We start from the raw sequence: 19,342 nt of genomic DNA, 5'->3' as shown, positions 1-19,342 counted from the left end.
GTCCGCCCCGGCTCGCTGCCCCTGCTCAGCGAACTGGCGGCCGCTGACAACTGTCTCCGAGAGCTCAGCCCCGACATCGCCCACCTGGCCTCGCTTAAGGTCAGCGGGGGCCGCCGGACGGGGCGGGATGGGGCCTTGGAATAACCCCTAACCACCGGGCACTGGGCCTGGGGGATTTCTACTCGGCCCCAAGTATCCAACTTCAGTGTCATCACCTCTAGGAAGCAGTCTCCGGCCCCCAGCTCCTCCTTCTCCTCCTCCTCCTCTTCCTCTTGGCCAGACCAGCATACACCTTGACCTGGCCAGAACTCCCACCACATTCTGTTCACAACTAGAATTTTAACACGCATCACGCTGTCTTGTAATTGTTAGCAAACTGGGCTTCTCTCAGAAGCAGGTCAAGAGCAGAGACCCATGCTGATTTTTTTTGTCTAATATTTGTGAAGTGACTGAATGAGTCTTGTGTGGGGAAGGCCACACAGATAAGGCACAGAGTTGTGAAATCATTGGAATTCGTATAACACCTTGTGTGGTTTTCCATATAATTCACTTAATTCTAACAAAAGAGCCTTTTAAGATAACGATTTACCTTATCTTAAAATCTAGGTTTACCTCTAGACTGCATTGCCTAGGTGCTGTTAACTTTACTTCTTTTGGATCTCCAGGGCTCACCTTCATGCTTGGCCCATGACAGGTGCCCATTGAATCTGCTGAGAAAGGAATGGGATGCCAGAAGTCCCAGAGCCACTACCTGACTCCAGCCTGGTGTTCTCTGCATCTTCCTGTTTCATCCTTAACAAAGCAGTCCTCGTTCTCCTGTCTTACATCCCTTGAGTTTATGCAGATATATTTTTTAAATTTTTCTAGAAAGCACATGTACTTGGCAGAGAAAGCACCACCCATGAGGGATGACCATGCCACAATCCTTTCTCCTCTATCTCTCCCATCAGCCCACATGCCTAGTGTGTTTCTCAGGTCATTGATTTAAATTGCACAGTTGGCCATGTGGGATCCAGCCATCGCTGGCTGGCCCCTGATATTTCTTAATGAAAGATGAATACAATTTAGCAACTGTTCTATTTATTTGCAGTAGAAATCACTCTTAAGATCTCATTTTATAAATTTATCTCTACCAATATAAAGATACACACATAAACACACACACATATGTATATATTATATACAAGAATGTGGGTATATTTATTGTGTGTAGCTAAGAGATAGCTCATTCTTCAATGACAGTGCTTACTGACATTTCCTGGAAGAGGTCGTAGGGCGTGACTCCCTGAGGTACTTTGGTCCCCTGGGCTTGTAGGTGTCCCTGTACGGCTAAGGGCTATATGATATACAGCACTGTTTACTCAGCCTTTCCATCCGATAGCTGTTCTGGCTTCCCACAAGGTTAACACACCAAGAGTGTATCTTAATATAGTGCCTTGCATCATGTAAGGCCACACTCAGTTATAGTTCTGAGTAGTAGTCTTTATTGTGTCCAAAACATCTTCTTCATTGAGTCAACAAGCATGTCTTATTTTCTAAATCTCAAAAGGAGGACAAATCCTTTGTTACCTGGTCTGTTCTGTTCGTAAGTGGTAGAGTCCTGCAGATTTCTATCCATCAAGAGAATGTTTCTTGCAGAGTCCTGCATGAGGCAGCAGAGTTCCTTGCTGGGCTTAGATGCTCTTTCAAGGACCATTTCCAAGGATTGGCTACCAGAGCTGTGCACAGCAGCATGGCTACCCACACTGGAGTTTTGAATACAAAGGTGGCCTCTGGTGGTGTTTCTGTTGCTGTGGGACAACAGCTGGAGTATGGAAAACTGAGCCCAGAAACAGAAATGGGTTTCACCAGCTTCCTTGTGACTGTGTGCCTTTGGCTCTTGCAGCCTGTATGCTCTCTGTGAGGAAAATGAAAGGTTAAACTCAGTACACAACGTTTTGGTCATCATGGCTACACAACCACTCCAAAACGTGGAGGCTTAAAACAGCAGTCGCTTTGTTTACTCACAGATGTCCCTTCTGAGCCAGCTCAGCTGGGTAGTTCTGCTCTTGCTATTGAGGATAATTACTCGTGTGGCAGCATCCAACTGCCTCTGGGCTCAGCTGGGATGCTGGAGTGTCTGGGCTTCTTTCTGTATGTCATCTTGGGACCCTGCCTTCCTCTCCTCACATGGGGCTCAGGGCTTCTCAGTACGAAAGCAGAAGCTGTCAGGCTTAGACCTAGAACTCACATCCTGCCACTTTGTATATTCAGGGAGGCACTGCACAAGCCCTTGAACACCAGGAGGCCTGGTTCTCTCTGCCCATTGGAGGAGCAGCACTGAAGCCTCTCTTTGTCCATTCTCCTCCCCAGGAAGAAAGGTTGCAAATGCAGATCCCTTGGTCCACCTCCTAATGCCAGACTGACTCCCTCAAGGAGTCGCCCCCGCCTAGCCTCAGACCCCGACTCATTCAGCATGACTGCCCTCTGGGGGAGACCTCAGAACACTGGGGTGTGCCCTCTAGAGAGATGCCTCCTTCTCTCCTGTTGTATACTGGGCTCTACTGCCAGGACTATGGCCAGTGAGGACAGTTTAGTCCTATTATTCCTGCCTGTGGGCCCATGGTGTTATTCCACCAGCTTCTGAGGTGGGCAGGTCGCACCATAGTTGGTGAGACCACCTCCCCATGGGGATTTCTCCTAGGCCTCTCCAGACAGCACCCTGGTCTGTTGGCTATTGTAGCTCACATACAGGCGAGCATCCAGCTGTAAATGTGAAACCTCTTATCCTGTGACAAGAGAAATTAAAAAATCCTTCCTGAATTTTCTTTTTCTCAGTCATTGCCAGAGGTGGCAGGGCCCCCTCAGGTGCCTGACAGGGTGCAGGTCCCTTGGAAGTTGGCAGACAACTCCCAAGTTGGATGTTTTATGTCAACCTCTCAACCTAGTTTGGCATCTCTTCCCCAGTAGCAAGTCCCATACAAAAGTAGGTAGCTCCATCATGCCATCAACATTGCGGGCCACGGCTAGGGAGTGTTGCCCACAGGAAGTGGCAGCTCAAGTGACTATAGTTACCCCAGCCAGCCTCTGGGGCCACCCCACGAGTAGTCCTTTCTCCCCAAAGCAAGGGTGTCTCATCTTAGGAGGCTGGAAAGCATATTCACCCACAGCTTCCCTGACAGAGTTGAGAGGTCAGCAAGCCTTTAAAATGCATCTGACTACTCCTCTAATTCTGTATGCCCAGAGGCTTCTTTCTTCCTACTGGGTGCCATTTGGGGTGCTTAGTAACAGACTAAGCATGGGTTTTCAGTAGAAACCAGCTTGTAGTCTGCTCAGTGGGGCCTCCATGCTTCTAACGGGCCCTCTGACTTTGCAGATCCAGGATCCCAATCTGCTTCTCTCGCTCTGATAACTCTCTTCTCAAAGCCCCTATTGGCAGCACAGAAGCTCCGAAGCTAGAGTGTGCTGACAGGGCTATATGCAGACTACCAGCAGTCTTGCAAACCTACCTTCCAGTACCGTGGCTCACAGGCCACTTGTTCTTCTAGACTGGGTTGGGCTTCTTCATGCACATGGCCCTCTGGGCTGGGTGGCTTGTCTCGTCCCATCCTGCAGTAGGCTAGCCCAAGCCTGTTCTAATGCTGGAGCCAGGATTCTGAGGGAGGGAAGTATCTAGAAGCCTCAGCTCTGAACCAGAGCTGTTACTGTTGCTGCGGGCTAGTGACACTGTTAGTATGATACAGTTAATGATACAGCGTGCCTCCCACATTCTAGGGTGGGGAGATAGGCCTTGCCTAGTCAAGTCTCCTGCAAGGCAGGAAAAGGAGACCTGGACTGGGCCGTGATCCAGTCAGCCCACTCACTCCACCCCACCAGATCCTGCCTGCAGTGTGGAAAAGGCCTGGAGAGGCTCAAACAGTGACAGCTCTGTTAGATCATATTAACTCAAGCCCCTGTGCCGCCTTTTCCCCACTAGAGCATCACATGCTCCCTCCTCTTCTGTGCTGGCCCCTTGTCCCCTTTCCATGGAGTTCCTGCTTCACCTTCCCAAGGTTCTACCAAGCACCTTGTCCAATGCTGGACTGAATTCCCATCCCCCTTAGAGTTTCCTCAGCCTCTGAGCCACCGATTGCTTGAGCTAGAGGTTTCCAATAGATTCATTCTTATTTCTTCATAATTTGGGGCTTGAGAAATTCGTTAAACTTGTCCTCTATTCTAGCCAAAGCAGATGATGTCTCCTGAATAATCAGACCTGCCTCCCTCTTCTCTGCTCAGGATAAAATCCACCACTCACCTCTTTCCTCCCCACCCACAGTGTGATAGGCCTCACCTAGCCATACTGACCCAGTGTGAGCACCCAAAGGGGACTGCATGGTGTCACCGTGTCTCTGGGCACAGTGCCTAGTATAGCGGCCACTATGTGGAAGCCCTCCTGTGGGGCTCCTCTTGGGGTCAGGTCTTGGCTTCCCATCAGCCCTGGAGAAACACAAGAAGGAAATATTCACTCACAGTGCTTACTGCCACCACCCGGGCTAGGATTGCTGCAGAGACAGCCACACCAGACCTGGGCACCTGGTGGGGAAAGATAGAGGGGAGGAGGCTGGGCCTCCTCTTCCCACACCAGCAGAGTCCACTTGTAAAAGTGGCCATCCTCACATGAGTGTCATCCTACACTTGTACAAGCTTAGAGAAAGAAGTCCTAGGAATGCCTGTGGTGCTGCTGTGCTCCTTCCATTATGTCAGGGGCACCAGCAATGCATGGGGTCAAAGTGCCACCAGGAATAGCATCAAGGGGGTTCTTTTCCAGAATAAAGGCTTCGCAAGCCTCTGGGGTGGCACAGACAGTGGTGGCCCCCGTGCCCTCTTGCTGGCTCATACAAAGAGCTAAGAACCCATCATCATCAAAGTAATTTGCTATTTTCCTTCTCACAGGAAATAGAACGTTGCTCATTTTCTTACTGGTGACTTCATCAATATGAAGGAGAGTCATGGTGTTCAGAGATTTTTCTTTTAGCTTATTTAATTAAAAACACATAGCACTATCTGGGGGATCTGTTCCTTGAAGAAGTCCTGGTTTGTTCCTGAAACAAGTGCACATTTCATAACCAGACCCCGGTTGCTGCTTTTTCTCTGGTGTCATGATTGCTTTGAGATTTCATAGCTGTTACCATGCCTCTTTATCAAGTTAGAAGAGGGGAGTCTTTGAGTAAAATAGGATTCTGTAGAGTTTATTGTCATCATTGCCACCTCCTTCCCATTGGAGAAGCCCTTGGGTGAATGCCAACCTTGTGGGATACAGAGTTGGGAGTGCCTCTGCAGGAAAACAGGTCTTGGGTTATGTAGCTACAGCTTCTGGAGAAATGCAGCACAGCGGATGGGCAGGGATGGCTTTCCTGGGTGGCCAGTGGTCTTCACCTGCCCTGAGGCAGGGTCCTGAGGTCTCTGCAGAATCCAAGCTAACATGCCCTTGGCATCTCTTCCCAGACTTTGGACCTCTCCAATAACCAGCTGAGCGAGATCCCTGCTGAGCTTGCAGACTGCCCCAAGCTCAAGGAGATCAACTTCCGAGGGAACAAGCTGAAGGACAAGCGCCTGGAGAAAATGGTCAGCGGCTGCCAGACCAGGTCCATCCTGGAGTACCTGCGAGTTGGAGGCCGCGGGTGTGGGAGATGCAAAGGCAGGGCTGATGGTGCCGAAAAAGAAGAAAGCCGGAAAAAGAAACGAGAGAGGAAGCAGAAGCGAGAGAGTGGTGAGGGGGAAGACGACGAGGTGGGGGACACAGGCCGGCTGCTCCTAAGGGTCCTGCATGTCTCGGAGAACCCCGCTCCCCTGATGGTCAGGGTCAGCCCCGAGGTCAGGGACGTGCGGCCGTACATCGTGGGGGCCATCGTGAGAGGCATGGATCTGCAGCCTGGAAACGCACTTAAACGCTTCCTGACAGCCCAGGTGGGTGCTCAGGGCTTCTGAGGAGTATGGGAGCACCTTGTGTCAGAGGGAGACAGCTGGTGTCGGTGAGGATAGTATGAGGCAGGATCTGGCTCCACCGGCCCCAGGGAGCTCTGTCCCTTCCTCCTCGGTCCCCGGCAACCCCTTTGTCCAAAGCACCTTCTTATTAAGAAATACCTCTATCCTTGCCTGGGTCAGGCGTGGTCTGTTGCCTCTCTATCCTTTGTCTTCCACATACAACTTTTGCTGTTTATTCTGTTTTTTTGAAGACAACTTACTGCTGTTAGAAATTGGTGTTTCTAGGTTTTCTGATTATTTCGGTGGGTTTTCTGATTTCTACCATAAATTATGCATTTAATGTTGTAAACACTAAAATCATTCTTGCCAGCATGTTCTTTTTTTTTTTTTTTTTTCTTTTGGAGAAGTTTTTGCTACAAGGGCGTGTGTGTTTGCCATATCAACAGAGACAGAGAGACAGAAAGCAAGTAATCACCCCCCAGGGGGAATAGCCACACCACAATCCCTTCTCCTCCATTCTCCTCTCGGGATCTTGGGCACACACACACGCGCGCCCGGCATGAGTTTTAAGCCACCAGGTCCAGGATGCGAACCGTGGTCGACTACATGGGAGTCCAGCGACATAGCCATTACGTGAACTGCTGGTCCCCTTGCCAGTATGTTCTTAAGTGAGTTGTGTGGGTTTGCTTAATTTCCTAATTTGATGTTTTTCTGTGGCAGCTGCCCATCTTTTAAAATAAAAAGCACATCTTCGCATCTGGGGAAAGCCTCCTGGTGCGTCTCACAGTGGCAGACACACCTTTCTGTGAGGCCACGTGACTCGTTTTGTTTTAGGAATCATTTTTCCCACAGTGTAGGGAGGATCAAACAGGCATGTTAAGCCGAGGTTTTAGAACTTAAAAAGAAAATGTGCAGGAATAATTTTTTTAAGTCATACTTCAATTTTTTCAGTCATAAATTTTAGTTCAGGATAAAATCTTTGAAATCTCAAAACCTGAGTTCTAGAGTCAAAGAAAGAAGAAATTCTGCTGATAAACAGCTTACATAGTGTTTCTAAAAATGGTTCCACAAAATAAATACTTGGCCAGGCAAAGACAGGATGCAGAGGGGGAAAGCCATTTTGTAAAGATAAGCAACAGTGTTGTCAGGGTGAGAATGAGGACCAGGATCCCCAGCCATGCAGGCTGGACAAGGGTCATGTATGGATGCCTTGCTGTGTTTGGGGCAGACGAGAGCTTTGCTGTCTTTGCTCTTGTGTTGCAGACTAAGCTCCATGAAGACCTCTGTGAGAAGAGGACAGCAGCCACTGTAGCGACCCATGACCTTCGTACAGTCAAAGGGCCCCTGTTGTATGGCGCCCGGCCTCCACAAGATCTGAAGGTGCACCAGCTCTTCCCTCGCTTGTCTGTCACGAGGTTTTCCTTAGTTTTCTTTAAAAAAAAAAGCACATATGCTGATGATGGAGCCCAAGCATTTCAGAGTAGAACCCCTAGCAAATGCAGAACGTGAAATAATAAAACAGGCCGTGTTTTCAGTTACTTTTGAAGCAGTTGCATAATTGTCAGAATATGCATCAAAAGAGGCAGTAATATGAAAGCAACTTCCTTCATCTACTTACTAACTTTTAGCCAGACATTTTGGGTTATATCCCAGTTGTAAAACCTCTAATTTGGGATTGGATTGAATTTAGAGTGAGGTGTTGCATCATGGTGCTTTTCCTGGGCTGAGGAGTTCTGGTTGGTGGGGCTCCCTGGTGTTTCTACTGCTGACCTCAGGTGCTGAGCTGCATGCCCGACTTGGCCACTCCAACCACTCAGCTCCATTGCCCTCCACTGGCTCTCCAAGGGTCGAAAGACTTCTCTAAACATCCAGTGCATTAGGTAGGTGTAAGGTTAAGCCTAGCTTTGATGTAGGTGAGCATTTGGCCCTCAAGTCCCCAAAGGGACCACTGAAGGTGCAGCCTGCATGCATGATCACATGGGACATGGAGGGCAGGCTTGCTCCAGGCTAGCTTGATTTCCCATGCCTTTCTCTGTCATACAGGTTAAGGGGACATTTGAAAGGGACCTTAATGCTTAAAAGCCAGAATCGTAGGGCAAGTGAGTTTTGCGGTTGTGATCTTAGTATGAATGATTGGGTTTCTGCCCTGATAGATTGTCCCCTTGGGGCGGAAGGAAGCCAAGGCCAAGGAACTGGTAAGGCAGCTGCAGCTGGAAGCCGAGGAGCAGAGGAAGCAGAAGAAGAGGCAGAGTGTGTCAGGTCTGCACAGGTACGTCAGCCAGTGCCTGGGACACCACAGCATGCTGTCCTCCACCAAGCTCACTCTGAGGGAGCGCCTATCGTCACCACAATTTGAAAATGCCTCCATACAGGTGTCAAAAGAAAAGAAATATCTTTCAACTTCCTACAAAAGAAAATAGCTTTAAATCCAGATGAGCCATGGTGGTCATGTAGCTTTCTTTAGAGGGAGCAAGGTTTTAGTAATAGAGATTTTTTGTACTTCACAGGAGAATGGCCCTCAGAACAGGGCATTAACTAGCCATTAGGAAGGAGCACAAAGTGCCAGTTAGACCTGCAGCACTGGATCTGGGTCCTGTGCTCTTGGGAGGCATTGCTGACTAAGGTCATTCTTTGGACCTGCTTTAAACAAAGTGGTCACTTGTAACTAGCCCCGTTGTCATTTCTGTCTGAATTCAGATTTTTGAATATTTTGTTCTGTGAAACAGGTTAAACTAGTATCCTTATTATTATGTTTGTATAAAGAACATTTTCATTTGTCCAGTTCAACTCCTGGTGTTATCTTAGCCTGCTATTGCCTGAGACCAGGTAATGAATAAAGAAACAGAGGTTTATTTGATTCACAATTATTTGACTGCAAAGTCTAAAGGCGAGGAGCTGATGTCAGGCCAGCCTCTAACCTGGCCTACAGAAGCAGAGAGACTGATGGGCATGTGCAGCGAGAGAGCAAGCTGTGAGCAGCTCTCTTCTTCATAGCAACCCACTCTCACAAGAACTAACCCCTTCTCACAAAAGCTAGAACTCAACTCAGTTTCTCTCATGAGACAGCGTTAATGAGACCACTCTACTGCTTCCATGATCCAGTCACCACAGTCTAGTCATTACCCACTAAGATCAGATCCCAAACCATGAACTTTGTAGGGTGGAGTAGGCAAGCCATTATCCAAATCATAACAGGCTTTTTTTTTTTTTTTTTAATACTTACACCTATAATTTGTACTTCCTCCCACACAGGTATCTTCACTTACTGGATGGGAAAGAAAATTACCCTTGCCTTGTGGATGCAGATGGGGATGTGATTTCCTTCCCACCAATAACCAACAGTGAGAAGACAAAGGTGGGCAGTGGCTATCAATATGGATGTGTTTCAGGCTATGCTGGGTAGAAATTAACACTGTATCTGTCCCATTGTGAAGCCCCATTGTTGTGTGCAATATAAAGTGCAGGCCAGAAGGCCAGCTCCATGGCCTGGTGGTTAAGGCAGCCAGATCCCACAAGGCTGGCTCCACAGTTTGAATCCCAGCCCCAGTGGCTTGTTCAGAAACAAGCCAGGTGCGTGTGCATGCATGTCCAAAAATCTCAACAATGTGGTGAAAGAGTGAGGAAGAGATTGCAGCATGACCACACCCCTTTGGGGAGTACTTTCTCCCTCTTCCTCTCCTATTATCTGCCCCTCTGGTGAGTGCACATGACCTCTTGCATTTTTTTTTAAAACAAACAAAAAAAAAAAAACAAGGGACTGGCAGGTAATGTGGTTAAGGACTCCCACAGGGCTGTGTTTGGAGTCTTAGATCTGGCGGCTTGCTTTGTCATTTTCTCTCTCTCTCTCTCTCTCTCTCTCTCTCTCTCTGGTCAAATGTAAAACTTAAATAAATGAAGAAATAAATAATTCTTTGAAAAATAAAAAATAAAAACAGAGAGTGCAGGCCTTAAAGGGACAGACTGGAGGACTCTTGACTTCTTAGAGTTGAGTTCCTCATTCTTGGTGCCAGTGAAACCCAGGAGCTGCCATCCAGGCAGCACTCCAATTCCTGTGTCTCCTTAGGAAGGTGACAGTCTTGGTTTCTGTAACACCGCCTTAATAGATTTTTCTTCAGAGCAAAGGTTGTGGTTGCTGATACCACTTTTGATAACTTTATTCTTTTCTGAACTCTTTTGTTTTTAAGATTAAGAAAACAACTTCTGATTTGTTTTTGGAAGTAACAAGTGCTACCAGTCTGCAGATATGTAAAGACATCATGGATGCCCTCATTCTGGTGAGTAAGCCCAGTGGCAGTTTGAGAATCCACTTCTGGGCCACAGGGGCCAGGTGGTTCTTTGTTTTCCTGCCAGCCTTTGACTAGCGGCCTCTTGCTTACTACACTGGGTTACGGCAGCATGTCTTCCTTGAGTCATTTCCCATTTCTAGGTTAAAAAGATATTTTTTTTACTTGCAGAAAATGGCAGAAATGAACAAATACACTTTAGAAAATAAAGAGGAAGGATCACTGTCAGACACAGAAACTGAAGCAATTTCTGGACAACTTTCGGATTCCAAAACAAATCCAAATGCTGGAAAGGATGGACATTCCCCACTGGTGGTGGAGCAGGTCCGAGTGGTGGACCTGGAAGGGAGCCTGAAGGTGGTATACCCGTCCAAGGCAGACCTGGCCACTGTGCCTCCTCACGTGACTGTCATTCGCTGACAAGCCTGGCTACTGCCGTCAGAGCCAATGGGCAGCTCGTCACATGTATCATTGTTTTGCCTGTTTTACAGAGGTTTATATGTGGTGATATTAAATTATTCACTACATTTTAACCTCAGTTTTTTTCAAAGATATATGTATTTAAGTTTTTCAGGATGATTCTGTTATAAAGTGAAGCTATATTGTCATTTCATCACGAAATTGATTTTACTGTTTTTCATGAAATCATTCAGGTGGCAGAATTAACTGTTCAAAATGTTCCGAATCATGTTGAAACACAGCAAATAACTACTTACAGAAAAAAAGACACTACAGTTGTTTTGAATATTCACTTCTCAATTGGGAAGCAAATGACATACATTTTATTGAACTACGCAATTATTTTTCTATGATGTTGCATCTTTTTAGATCATATTGTGCCAGTAGTATGGCCTAGAAATGTGCAAGGGCATCATGTTTTCCAGCTTGCAGCCATCGTCATCTTTTTATTAAAAAAAAAAAAACAAAAAAAAACATAAAAAAATAACCTCAGAATTGGCAACATTATTTTTCTTATTTTGCTATTAGAATGTCTTAGGGAGAATAGAGAGGTATTGACCGTTCCAGGCAAGCAGGCCCATGAGCCTGAGGAAGCAGCAGGAATTGGCCTTGGTGCTACTGGGCCAAGAGGGAGGGGACCCAGCAGCGGACTTTTCATAGTTTGTGTGTTAGCACTGCAGCGACAGGCAGGTGCAGGAACCCCATCTCAGGCAGATGTGTGGGTTTCCATGCAGCAGCAGGACAGCTAAAGGGCACACACAACAGTGACTAAAGAGGGCATGAGGTTTTTGAGCTAAAAATTGACAAATAGGTGTTGGATGGTTCTTGAGCATCTTATATTGTAGATACTTTTAGTTTGGAATGTCTAGAATCCTAGACCATCTGTGTCTGTATTACCTACATGATCTGTGTGTGCACCTGAACATGTATACACACCCTGCCTCTCCCTGGGGCTGGAGGTGCCCAGGTCATAGGGCCCGGGCCAGCTTTAGAGAAGGCAGCTTCCACTGACCTCACTGCCTTAGGATCTGTTGCTGTATAAAAAACTGATCTGTTGGCTTTTAGACACCATTTGTCCATTGCTCGGTGGCCTTTGACCTAACAGTTTCTGTGCTCTGGGGGAACATTTGCAGGAATCCTACCAACACAGGCATTAAGTGGTCAGAACCAGAGAGGCCCCAGGGCTCACAGGTTAGGCAAACTAACAAAGCCAGGTGGTTTTTCCAGACTTTGTAAGAAATAGGCCATCTGCCTTGAGACCCCAACCTGGCCATTAAGGCACTGCCAGACTGTCTGATCAGTCCTGCTGGAGGTGGGGACTCCAGGTAGGACAAGGGAGACAGGCCCAAGCTATGTCCTTGCCACTTAGCCAGGCTATAGTGGGTGTGCCAGATGATAGCTTTTCTTTCCGTTCTGCTTTCCCCAAAACCTACCAAATGTCTGCATATACTGTGGCCCCTGCTTGTCACTTCATGACCTCTGCTGGCCACTGGAGGCTGCAGAAGTCATAGCTGGTGTGGGGTCTGTGTGCTGGGAGGCCAGAGATGGCATAGCACCTCCCCTAGGCTGGGACTTCACTTGAGCTCTAGGCCTGGAACCCAGACAGTTGCCCTGAGAGTCACTAGGCTGCCACGGCTGGGAGTTACCCTTTCTGTGGCCTAGCTTAGTGGTCACAGAGGGTTGAGGTACCCTCTTGGCTCCCAGGAACTAAGGGCCTAGTGGCCACGTTGTACCAGATCTATCATCACGGACATGGTTAAAGCCCCAGCTCTTTCTGTGCTCTTTTCTGATGCAGTTTGATGATGTGTGAGATTCTGGAAATGTAATTTCATCAGAAAGCCTCTTTGATGTTTTCTGTCCCACTCTAATAAAAATAAATAAAAACATTTAATAAGAGGCATCTCAGTTGTTGCCAAGTGGTTCCTTTCTTGCCAGTATTTCAAAGGTCCTTGCTGGTCATGAAAATGTATACTAGTCCAGTGGGGAAACTGAGGACCTGACCTGTGTTGTAATTACTTGCTGCCCTGCCGCCCTAGTCCCAACCTCTCAACTTTCAACCTTCCCAGCAGGGAACTCAAGGCTTTTTTATTTTATTTTGAGAGGTTTTTGCTTTAGGGTACGTGTGCTCGCCAGAAAGAAAGTGAGAAATCACCCCTAGGGAGGATGGCCACACCACCATCCCTTCTCCTCTCGGGATCTTGGGCATGCACACGCCCGGCGTGAGTTTAAGCCAGTAGGTCCAGGACTCGAACCATGGTTGACTACATGGAGTTCAGCGACATAGCCATTACACCAACTGCTGGTCCCAGGGAGCTCAAGGCTCTTAATGCAGTCACACAGACACAGCCCAGAGAAGATGGTGTCCTCGACCCAGAATCTTGGTGACTGACAGGGGCTTCCCAACCCTGCTGGGCTGTGTGCCTGAAGCACAGATGGACCAGGGTCACAGACTGCCTGCACCCTCACCCAGGGCATACTCCTATTAATCCCGTCACTTGGACCCTCATCCCAGCAGATCTTCCAGTTCAAGAATCTCTGGAAACACTCAGTGGCCACTTGGCAAGGTCCCGTTCCATCTTCTCCCCAACCACCCGCAGCTGTAAGGATATAGCCCAGCCCAGTCCAGGGGGCCGTGGGGTGGGCCTGGAGCCACTGCCTACCCCCAGCCACTCGGGTCTGACTATGGCCTGGGGGTGACTCACTGAGGTGGCTTATGTGGAGGCTATGGGTAACTTGCATGTCTGAACCAATGAGCACCCCAGGGCCTCAGTCTTCATTCTTCCTTGTAGGGTACACCAGGGATGTTGGTGGAACCGCTGGACTGAGGACAAGGATGGTGGGCATCTGCTAGGGCATAGACCAGGTGCACTGCGGCTCTCAGTCTGAGAGCACCTGGCTGGCTATGGGTACACAGGGCAGAGCAGGGCAGGCTCCAGGCTGACCCCAGTGTCAGCTTCTGCCATCCATAGCCTCTGCCCAATTGTGGGGTGAAGAAGAGCATTTGTGAGGACTAGTGGGCATTGCCTAGGAGTGCCGGGCTAGCAGAGAAACTCCCAGTCATCTCCCCCTCCTTTGACTGGCCAGTCTCCCTGATGCATGCAATGCCCCTGCTTACTGTTCCTCCTTGTACCATCACCCAGCCATCCTGTGCCCTGGGCTCAGCCTCAACTGGCCTGTCAGCAGGCCTGCTCCTGTTGGAGAGCTGATGGGCCAGCCAGTGCTCCCATCCCTCTGTCCTGTGCCCTCCCCACCTCCTGGCCAAAGTCACAGCAGGCCTTGGGAAAGCCCAGCCCCAGAACTAGAGCCCACAGATGCCACCACTAAACTCTGCTGAGCCCCAGTAGCTGCTGCCACCCCTGCAGTATCCCAAGGCAGTGCCCATCATACAGTGGCAAGGGCCCTAGGAGGGACTTCAGTTGGACCCTCCCTCCCCAGGAGCATGGCCCAAATGGTGGGGGGAGGTTTCTGGAGACAAGTGCCTAGGCCTGGACTTTCAGCATAGGGGAAGGCATTTGCCCAGAGGTCAGGGCTGGCTGGACCAGACTGCCCCAACCCCACAGCAGGCTTCCCGAGGCTGCTTGGAGACCTCAGGTGGCCTCGTCCTTGGGTTCAGAGCAGAGACCTTGAGGCACTGTGGAAACTGGCTGTGCCACAGCCTTGGCCGCGTCCCTCCCGTTTGCATGATGCTGTGAGTCGGCACTTGGTGGGCTCCCAGTCTGCAGGCAGACACAGCCTCTGCCTTCTGTTCTGCTGTGTGTTCTCCCTACTCCATGCCCATGAGGATGGAGGTTGCTGCTACCTCCTGCCCTCCGCCTTGGGGTAGGGACCACTTTCCTAGGGGGTATTTCTGGTAAGATCTACAGGACCTGAGATGGACTTCGTGCTAGGCAAGGGTCGAGTGTATGGCTCAGGAACATGTGCTGAGAGGAGGCCAGAAAAGTGGCTGAGGAGATGGGACAGAAAGCTCTGAGATGGCCAGAGAAGCCCTGGGGCATGTCAGACCTTGTGTCAGGAAGGGTGAGATGGGCACAGGCCTGGCCATGTCCTGACCAGAAGGCCCAGCCAGGAAGGGCACATTCCATGGCCAAGAGCCAAGCAAGAGAGACTTGCCAAGGAACAGGCTAGGTTGGCCTGCGTCACACCTGGCTGGGGCAACCAGAAGAGAGGCTGTCATCCACTGTTAACGCATTTAATGATGCCTCCGTGCAGACTCTCAGCCCACAAGAAGCACTTGGACAGTCAGGCTTTCCCTGGGGCAGGGAGCAGGTGGCCGGCTCCAGGACCAACTCAGCTCTGTCCTTTCCATTGCCCCTGCAAGGAAGACTTGGTGGCAGGTCTGGGCCCAGGCCAGGAGCTAAGGCCTCTGTCCCCACTCTGCTCAGGAAACATCCAGGGTTGGGTTCAATCTCCTGCAGAAGGTGAGTGAGTGGGTGGAGGGGGATAAACAGCCCTTGTCACAGCTATGTTTGTATATCAGAAGTGAGAAAGGCCCAGAAAGGGCAAGGGCCAACCCAGGGCCACACAGCTCTGCAGTGTCCCTACAGGGAGGAAACCTGCAGGGAAGAGCCATCTTGGGGTTGCCAGGGAAGGTGGGCTTGCATGGTCTGCAAAGGGCAACCCTCATGCTGCCTCGACAAGGAAGGCCTGGGCTGGGGGGAGGACAGTGGCCTGGTGTGCAAGGGCTAGCTGTGTCCTGCAGCTATTGCTGATGCTAGCTCGAGTCTCTTTGCCAAGTGTGTCCCTGTGGTTGTGTGTGCCAATTTGTCTTGTGATCCTTCAAAGGACTTGTGTGCTAGGAGCACCCTCATGTGGGGCCTGTGCAGACTGGTGTCTTCATAGGACAACATGCGTGACCTGTGTGCTATCTGCCTCTGGGGTCCATTATGTAGGAGGGGGTCTGTCTGTAGAGGGGTGTCCTAGGTAGGGGGTCTGTGTATATGGAGGGGTTCCATGTTCATAGGGGTGTCCCTCCTAGCCTGGACCCCCATGTCTGTGGCCAGTCCCAGATGTGCATGCCAGGTAGCACTTATTTGCACTTGTGCACATAGTAGCCAGTGACGTAGCCCAGGATGAAGATGACCCAGAAGAGAGCCACTCCACCAAGCACCTTCATAGCGATCCCCAGTTTGCCAGTGCACAGCTTCCGGGAGACCCTAGGGTGAGAATACCGGCATGTGAGCCCCAGGCCAGGGCTGCTGGAGGGGCCCAAATATACTGTGGGGGGTTGAGCTAGGGGAGAGTGGTGACCAGCCGAGTCAGGAGGTGTGACCTGGAGTCAGGAAAGCCCCACCCAAGGGAAGGCTGAGCACCAAGGTTTTCTGAGACTACCAGGTTGTGGGCACCCTACCAGGCTGGAGTGGAGGGCTGGGCCCCATGGGCAGATGTGGCTTGCAGGGGGGGTTGAGGCAGGCATCTGCATAAAGGGAATCCCTCATGTTGGGGGCAGAAGGGTTCCTCATCCAGAGCATCCTCACCTCTCACAGTTGGAGGCCTCCTCTGAGCTGGACACGGCTGCCATGCTGACTTCATCCCGGCTGCTGCTGTCGTCCCACCTGCTGTAGTGGACACCGCTCTCCTGAGGTTGCATGCTGTGGGGGCTGCAGCGGGAAGAGCTGAGGCCTTCATAGGTAGGGAGACCGAGGCAGGCGTTAGGGCTCTGACTTGGCTGTAAAGCACAGCCTCATCAAAGGCAACAGCCAAGGCCCTGTCTGCCCTGGGGGTACAGAGGGGGATGCAAGGTGGGCTGGTCACTTACCCACATCAGTTCATGTGACCTACTAGGTGACCAAGACAGAGTGGTTAAGTAACTTGTGAGGGTCACACAGAAAGGACAAGGACAAGCAGGAATTCCAGTGCAGGGAGCCTGAGAAGTGGCTAAGCCCTGACCTCAGGAATGTGAGAGGCCTGCATTTCCTGGGGCCTCCCAGTGCATTTATCAGGAGAGGCCAGCATAGCTGGCTCCACCCACAAAGACACAGCCAAGGCTGCTGTGGTCCCTGATAACTATGGTCCTCCTCAATGCTGACAGATAAGGCCCTACTGCTGACCTCTGGAGAGGCCAGCAAGGAAAGGGATGGGGCAAGGCTGGGCAGCAGGCCTGGGGGTGGTGGCTGGTACGGCCAGTCCTCTCTGGGGAAGAGGCCTGGCTGGCCCTGGGCAGCAGCAGCAGCTGTGTCCTCAGCCTGTACATGCTGCAGCCCCTCCTCCACCCTCATCTCAGGGAGGGGCCAGGGACCATAGGGATAGATCTGGCCACATCCTGACCCACACGCCTGTCCCTGTGCCTTGCCAGAGAGCCCAGTCGAAACGGGTGGAAGGGAGCACATTCCAAGGCCAAGAGCTGACCAAGAGGGGGAGACAGAGATAGGACGGTCACAGTACCAGGTGGGTGCCTGGAACAGGAAGGGCCTGCCACAAGGCCAGCTCCCGGTTCACTCCAATTCCCACAGGGCTGGGATTCATCTTCGCATTGCAGCACTCAGCTAGTGCCCCACAGGCAGAGGGGGCGGGATTGAGGTGGGGGCTCCATTCGTTGCTGCTCCTGGCTGCCGACAGGCTGTGCTGGGCACTTGACTCAGTATCTCAGTGATCCTCCAACCTCTGTACAGCCTCCTGTTTACCAACAGGAGACAGCACCCAGATGTCTGTCTGGGGTTAGATCTCTGGTCTCCCCAGCGTCCCCTCCCGGTATCTGGTCCCAGCTGTGGGGGTCCTCAAGCAGACAGAGGTCTCACTTCTACGGGCTGAGACTACTCGGCCCCCAGCAGTAGGAAGTGCTGACCTTTCTCCCTGGTGACCCTGCACAGGGAGGCCTAAAGGCACAGCAGGCTACTTACTATAGAGAGCCGACCCAGAAACCAGCAAGCCAGGCAGTTCTGAAATCCCCCAAGTTTCTATAACTACCCTTCCCCAAATCCCAGGACAGCAAGGAGGAGGAAGGGCTCTGTCTCAAAGGTACACAATATGTCTCCAGGGGGAGCACGTACTCAGTAGTGTTCATCGGAACACGGGTTCCACTTTCTCAGTGTGCTGAAGAGAGGGGTGGTTCTGTCTGCTGGCCACTCAATCTTCTTCTAGGCAGTAAGGTGATAGCCATGGCCAAGGCTAAGACAAACTTAATATCCATCTCTGCTTTCCCATGTTGCCCAGCTGTGGGCAAAGTGCCAAGTGCAGGGAGTATGTACATAGAGGAGGCTTTTTTCTTTCCATAAAAGAAACAGTTGTCAGCTCCTTCTTCTCGCCTTGAGATGATGGCTGGAGCTGCAGCAGCTGTCTTGGAACCAGAGACCCATACAACACTATCTCTAGGAGTGCTGAGTCTCAGGGCCTGCAGGTGGCAGTGGTTGTGGTTAAGGACATTGGACTCCCACATGGCCAACTGCAGTTCGAATCCTGGACTTGGCAACTTGCATTTTCACTTCCCCTTCCCCTTTCTCTCTCTCACTCTCTCGTTCTGTCCCCCTCTGGTCAAATTAAAATAAATAAATAAAGTTAAATAAAATAATTCTTAAAAAAAAAAAAAGAGTGCTGAGTCTACAAATCCACACCAACTGCCCATTTGTAGATGTGAGGGGAGCAAACCCAAATGTGTTCAGACTGGGATAGCAGGTTCCTGTTATTTGCTGAAATGGCCTTTAAGTCATCCTGTGTGAACAAAGCCACCGGAGTCGTGAGGCGCCTACAACCAGGATCTTGAGGGCTCCCAGCACTCAGCTGCACATAGTCTGTCAGTCACAGGTGTAGCAGGAGAAGCCTGTCAGGGATGCCCTCTTTTCAGGAACTCTTTAGCACACAGAATTCTTTTTTTTTTTTTCTTTTTTTTTTTCTTTCTTTCTTTCTTTCTTTCTTTCTTTTTTTTCTCTCTCTCTCTCTCTCTCTTTCTCTCTTTCTCTCTTTCTCTCTTTCTCTCTTTCTCTCTTTCTTTCTTTCTTCTTTTTTTTTTTAACTCTACTGTGTGTGCGCTCCGGAGAGACAGAGAGGCAGAAAGCAAGAAATCACCCTCCAGCGGGGAAGGCCCCTCTGCAATCTTTTCTCCTCCATTCTCCTCTCAGGATCTTGACATGCACACACATGTGCCCGGTGTGAGTTTTAAGCCATTGAGTCCAGGACTCGAACCACGGTGGACTACGTGAGAGTCCAACGTAACCATTACGCCATCTGTTGGTCCTGGCACAAAGAATTTTGTACATGAGACCCCTTCACTTTGAAAGCATTTCCGAAACTCCCACACTTACCAAAGAATCCAGGAGGGGAACGCGGGGGAGGGGGAATTTAGCTTCTACAGTTTGGGAGATGGTCAGGACCTAGCCGGTGGATCTCAACTCCTTAAGGGGAGCAGGTCAAAATCTGAAGTCCAGGCAATGCATCAAGCCCTAAAAAAAAAGAAAAGAAAAAGGTGAAGAGAGGAGCCGCTCTGCTCCGGCCCTAGAAGAAAAAGTGGCGCTGGGAATGTCCCCAGACGGCCACCGGGAGCTTCCCGACCTAGCAGTCCCTCTGCAGGATAGGCCCGACGTCCGACCAGGGCCCAAAGCCCGTAATTTTCAGGCCCCGGAAGCCTAGGCTTGGAAAGTCGGAGAGAGCTGGGGGCCGACCCACCTCCTCCCTCCAGCCAGTCGCGAAACGACGCTCCAGTCTTCAACCCGCGTCTCTCACCTCAG

At 50.3% G+C, this 19,342-nt stretch overlaps 2 protein-coding genes and 1 long non-coding RNA gene across 3 annotated transcripts in view; 1 reads left to right on the top strand and 2 right to left on the bottom strand.

Annotated features, from left to right (window-relative positions):
- LOC106736299 (uncharacterized) overlaps positions 1-390 on the bottom strand; it is a 7,136-nt gene extending 6,746 nt beyond the window's left edge. The window contains exon 1 of the long non-coding RNA XR_001371341.2: positions 216-390. This is a non-coding gene — a long non-coding RNA (uncharacterized LOC106736299). The remainder of the gene's footprint in view (positions 1-215) is intronic.
- LRRC47 (leucine rich repeat containing 47) overlaps positions 1-11,149 on the top strand; it is a gene marked incomplete in the record, with an annotated part of 11,688 nt that extends 539 nt beyond the window's left edge. The window contains 7 exon segments of the mRNA XM_014592695.2: positions 2-99; positions 5,464-5,925; positions 7,207-7,323; positions 8,097-8,212; positions 9,196-9,298; positions 10,128-10,217; positions 10,398-11,149. Of these exon segments, the coding sequence (XP_014448181.1) occupies positions 2-99; positions 5,464-5,925; positions 7,207-7,323; positions 8,097-8,212; positions 9,196-9,298; positions 10,128-10,217; positions 10,398-10,646 (1,235 nt within the window).
- Positions 11,150-14,858: 3,709 nt separating this feature from the next.
- On the bottom strand, positions 14,859-19,339 carry SMIM1 (small integral membrane protein 1 (Vel blood group)). The gene is made up of 4 exons (XM_006161191.3): positions 19,281-19,339; positions 18,920-19,057; positions 16,160-16,304; positions 14,859-15,838 (listed from the first exon to the last, which is right to left on the bottom strand). The coding sequence occupies exons 3-4, from the start codon at positions 16,270-16,272 to the stop codon at positions 15,712-15,714; spliced, it is 240 nt and encodes a 79-aa protein (XP_006161253.1). The 5' UTR covers positions 16,273-16,304; positions 18,920-19,057; positions 19,281-19,339; the 3' UTR covers positions 14,859-15,711.
- Positions 19,340-19,342: the final 3 nt, after the last annotated feature.

The sequence above is a fragment of the Tupaia chinensis genome, unplaced genomic scaffold (genome assembly GCF_000334495.1).
Source record: "Tupaia chinensis unplaced genomic scaffold, TupChi_1.0 Scaffold138365_1, whole genome shotgun sequence".
Lineage (NCBI taxonomy): Eukaryota > Metazoa > Chordata > Mammalia > Scandentia > Tupaiidae > Tupaia > Tupaia belangeri.
Note: the sequence above shows the minus strand (reverse complement) of the source record. Positions and strands in the feature narration are given on the sequence as shown.

Bases quoted from the DNA above. Each gene is read 5' to 3' on its own strand.
- SMIM1 (XM_006161191.3), bottom strand. From the start codon at position 16,272: ATGCAACCTCAGGAGAGCGGTGTCCACTACAGCAGGTGGGACGACAGC. The intron at 15,839-16,159 runs GTGAGGATGCTC...TTCTCACCCTAG, and splicing joins GAGGCCTCCAACTGTGAGAG to GGTCTCCCGGAAGCTGTGCA.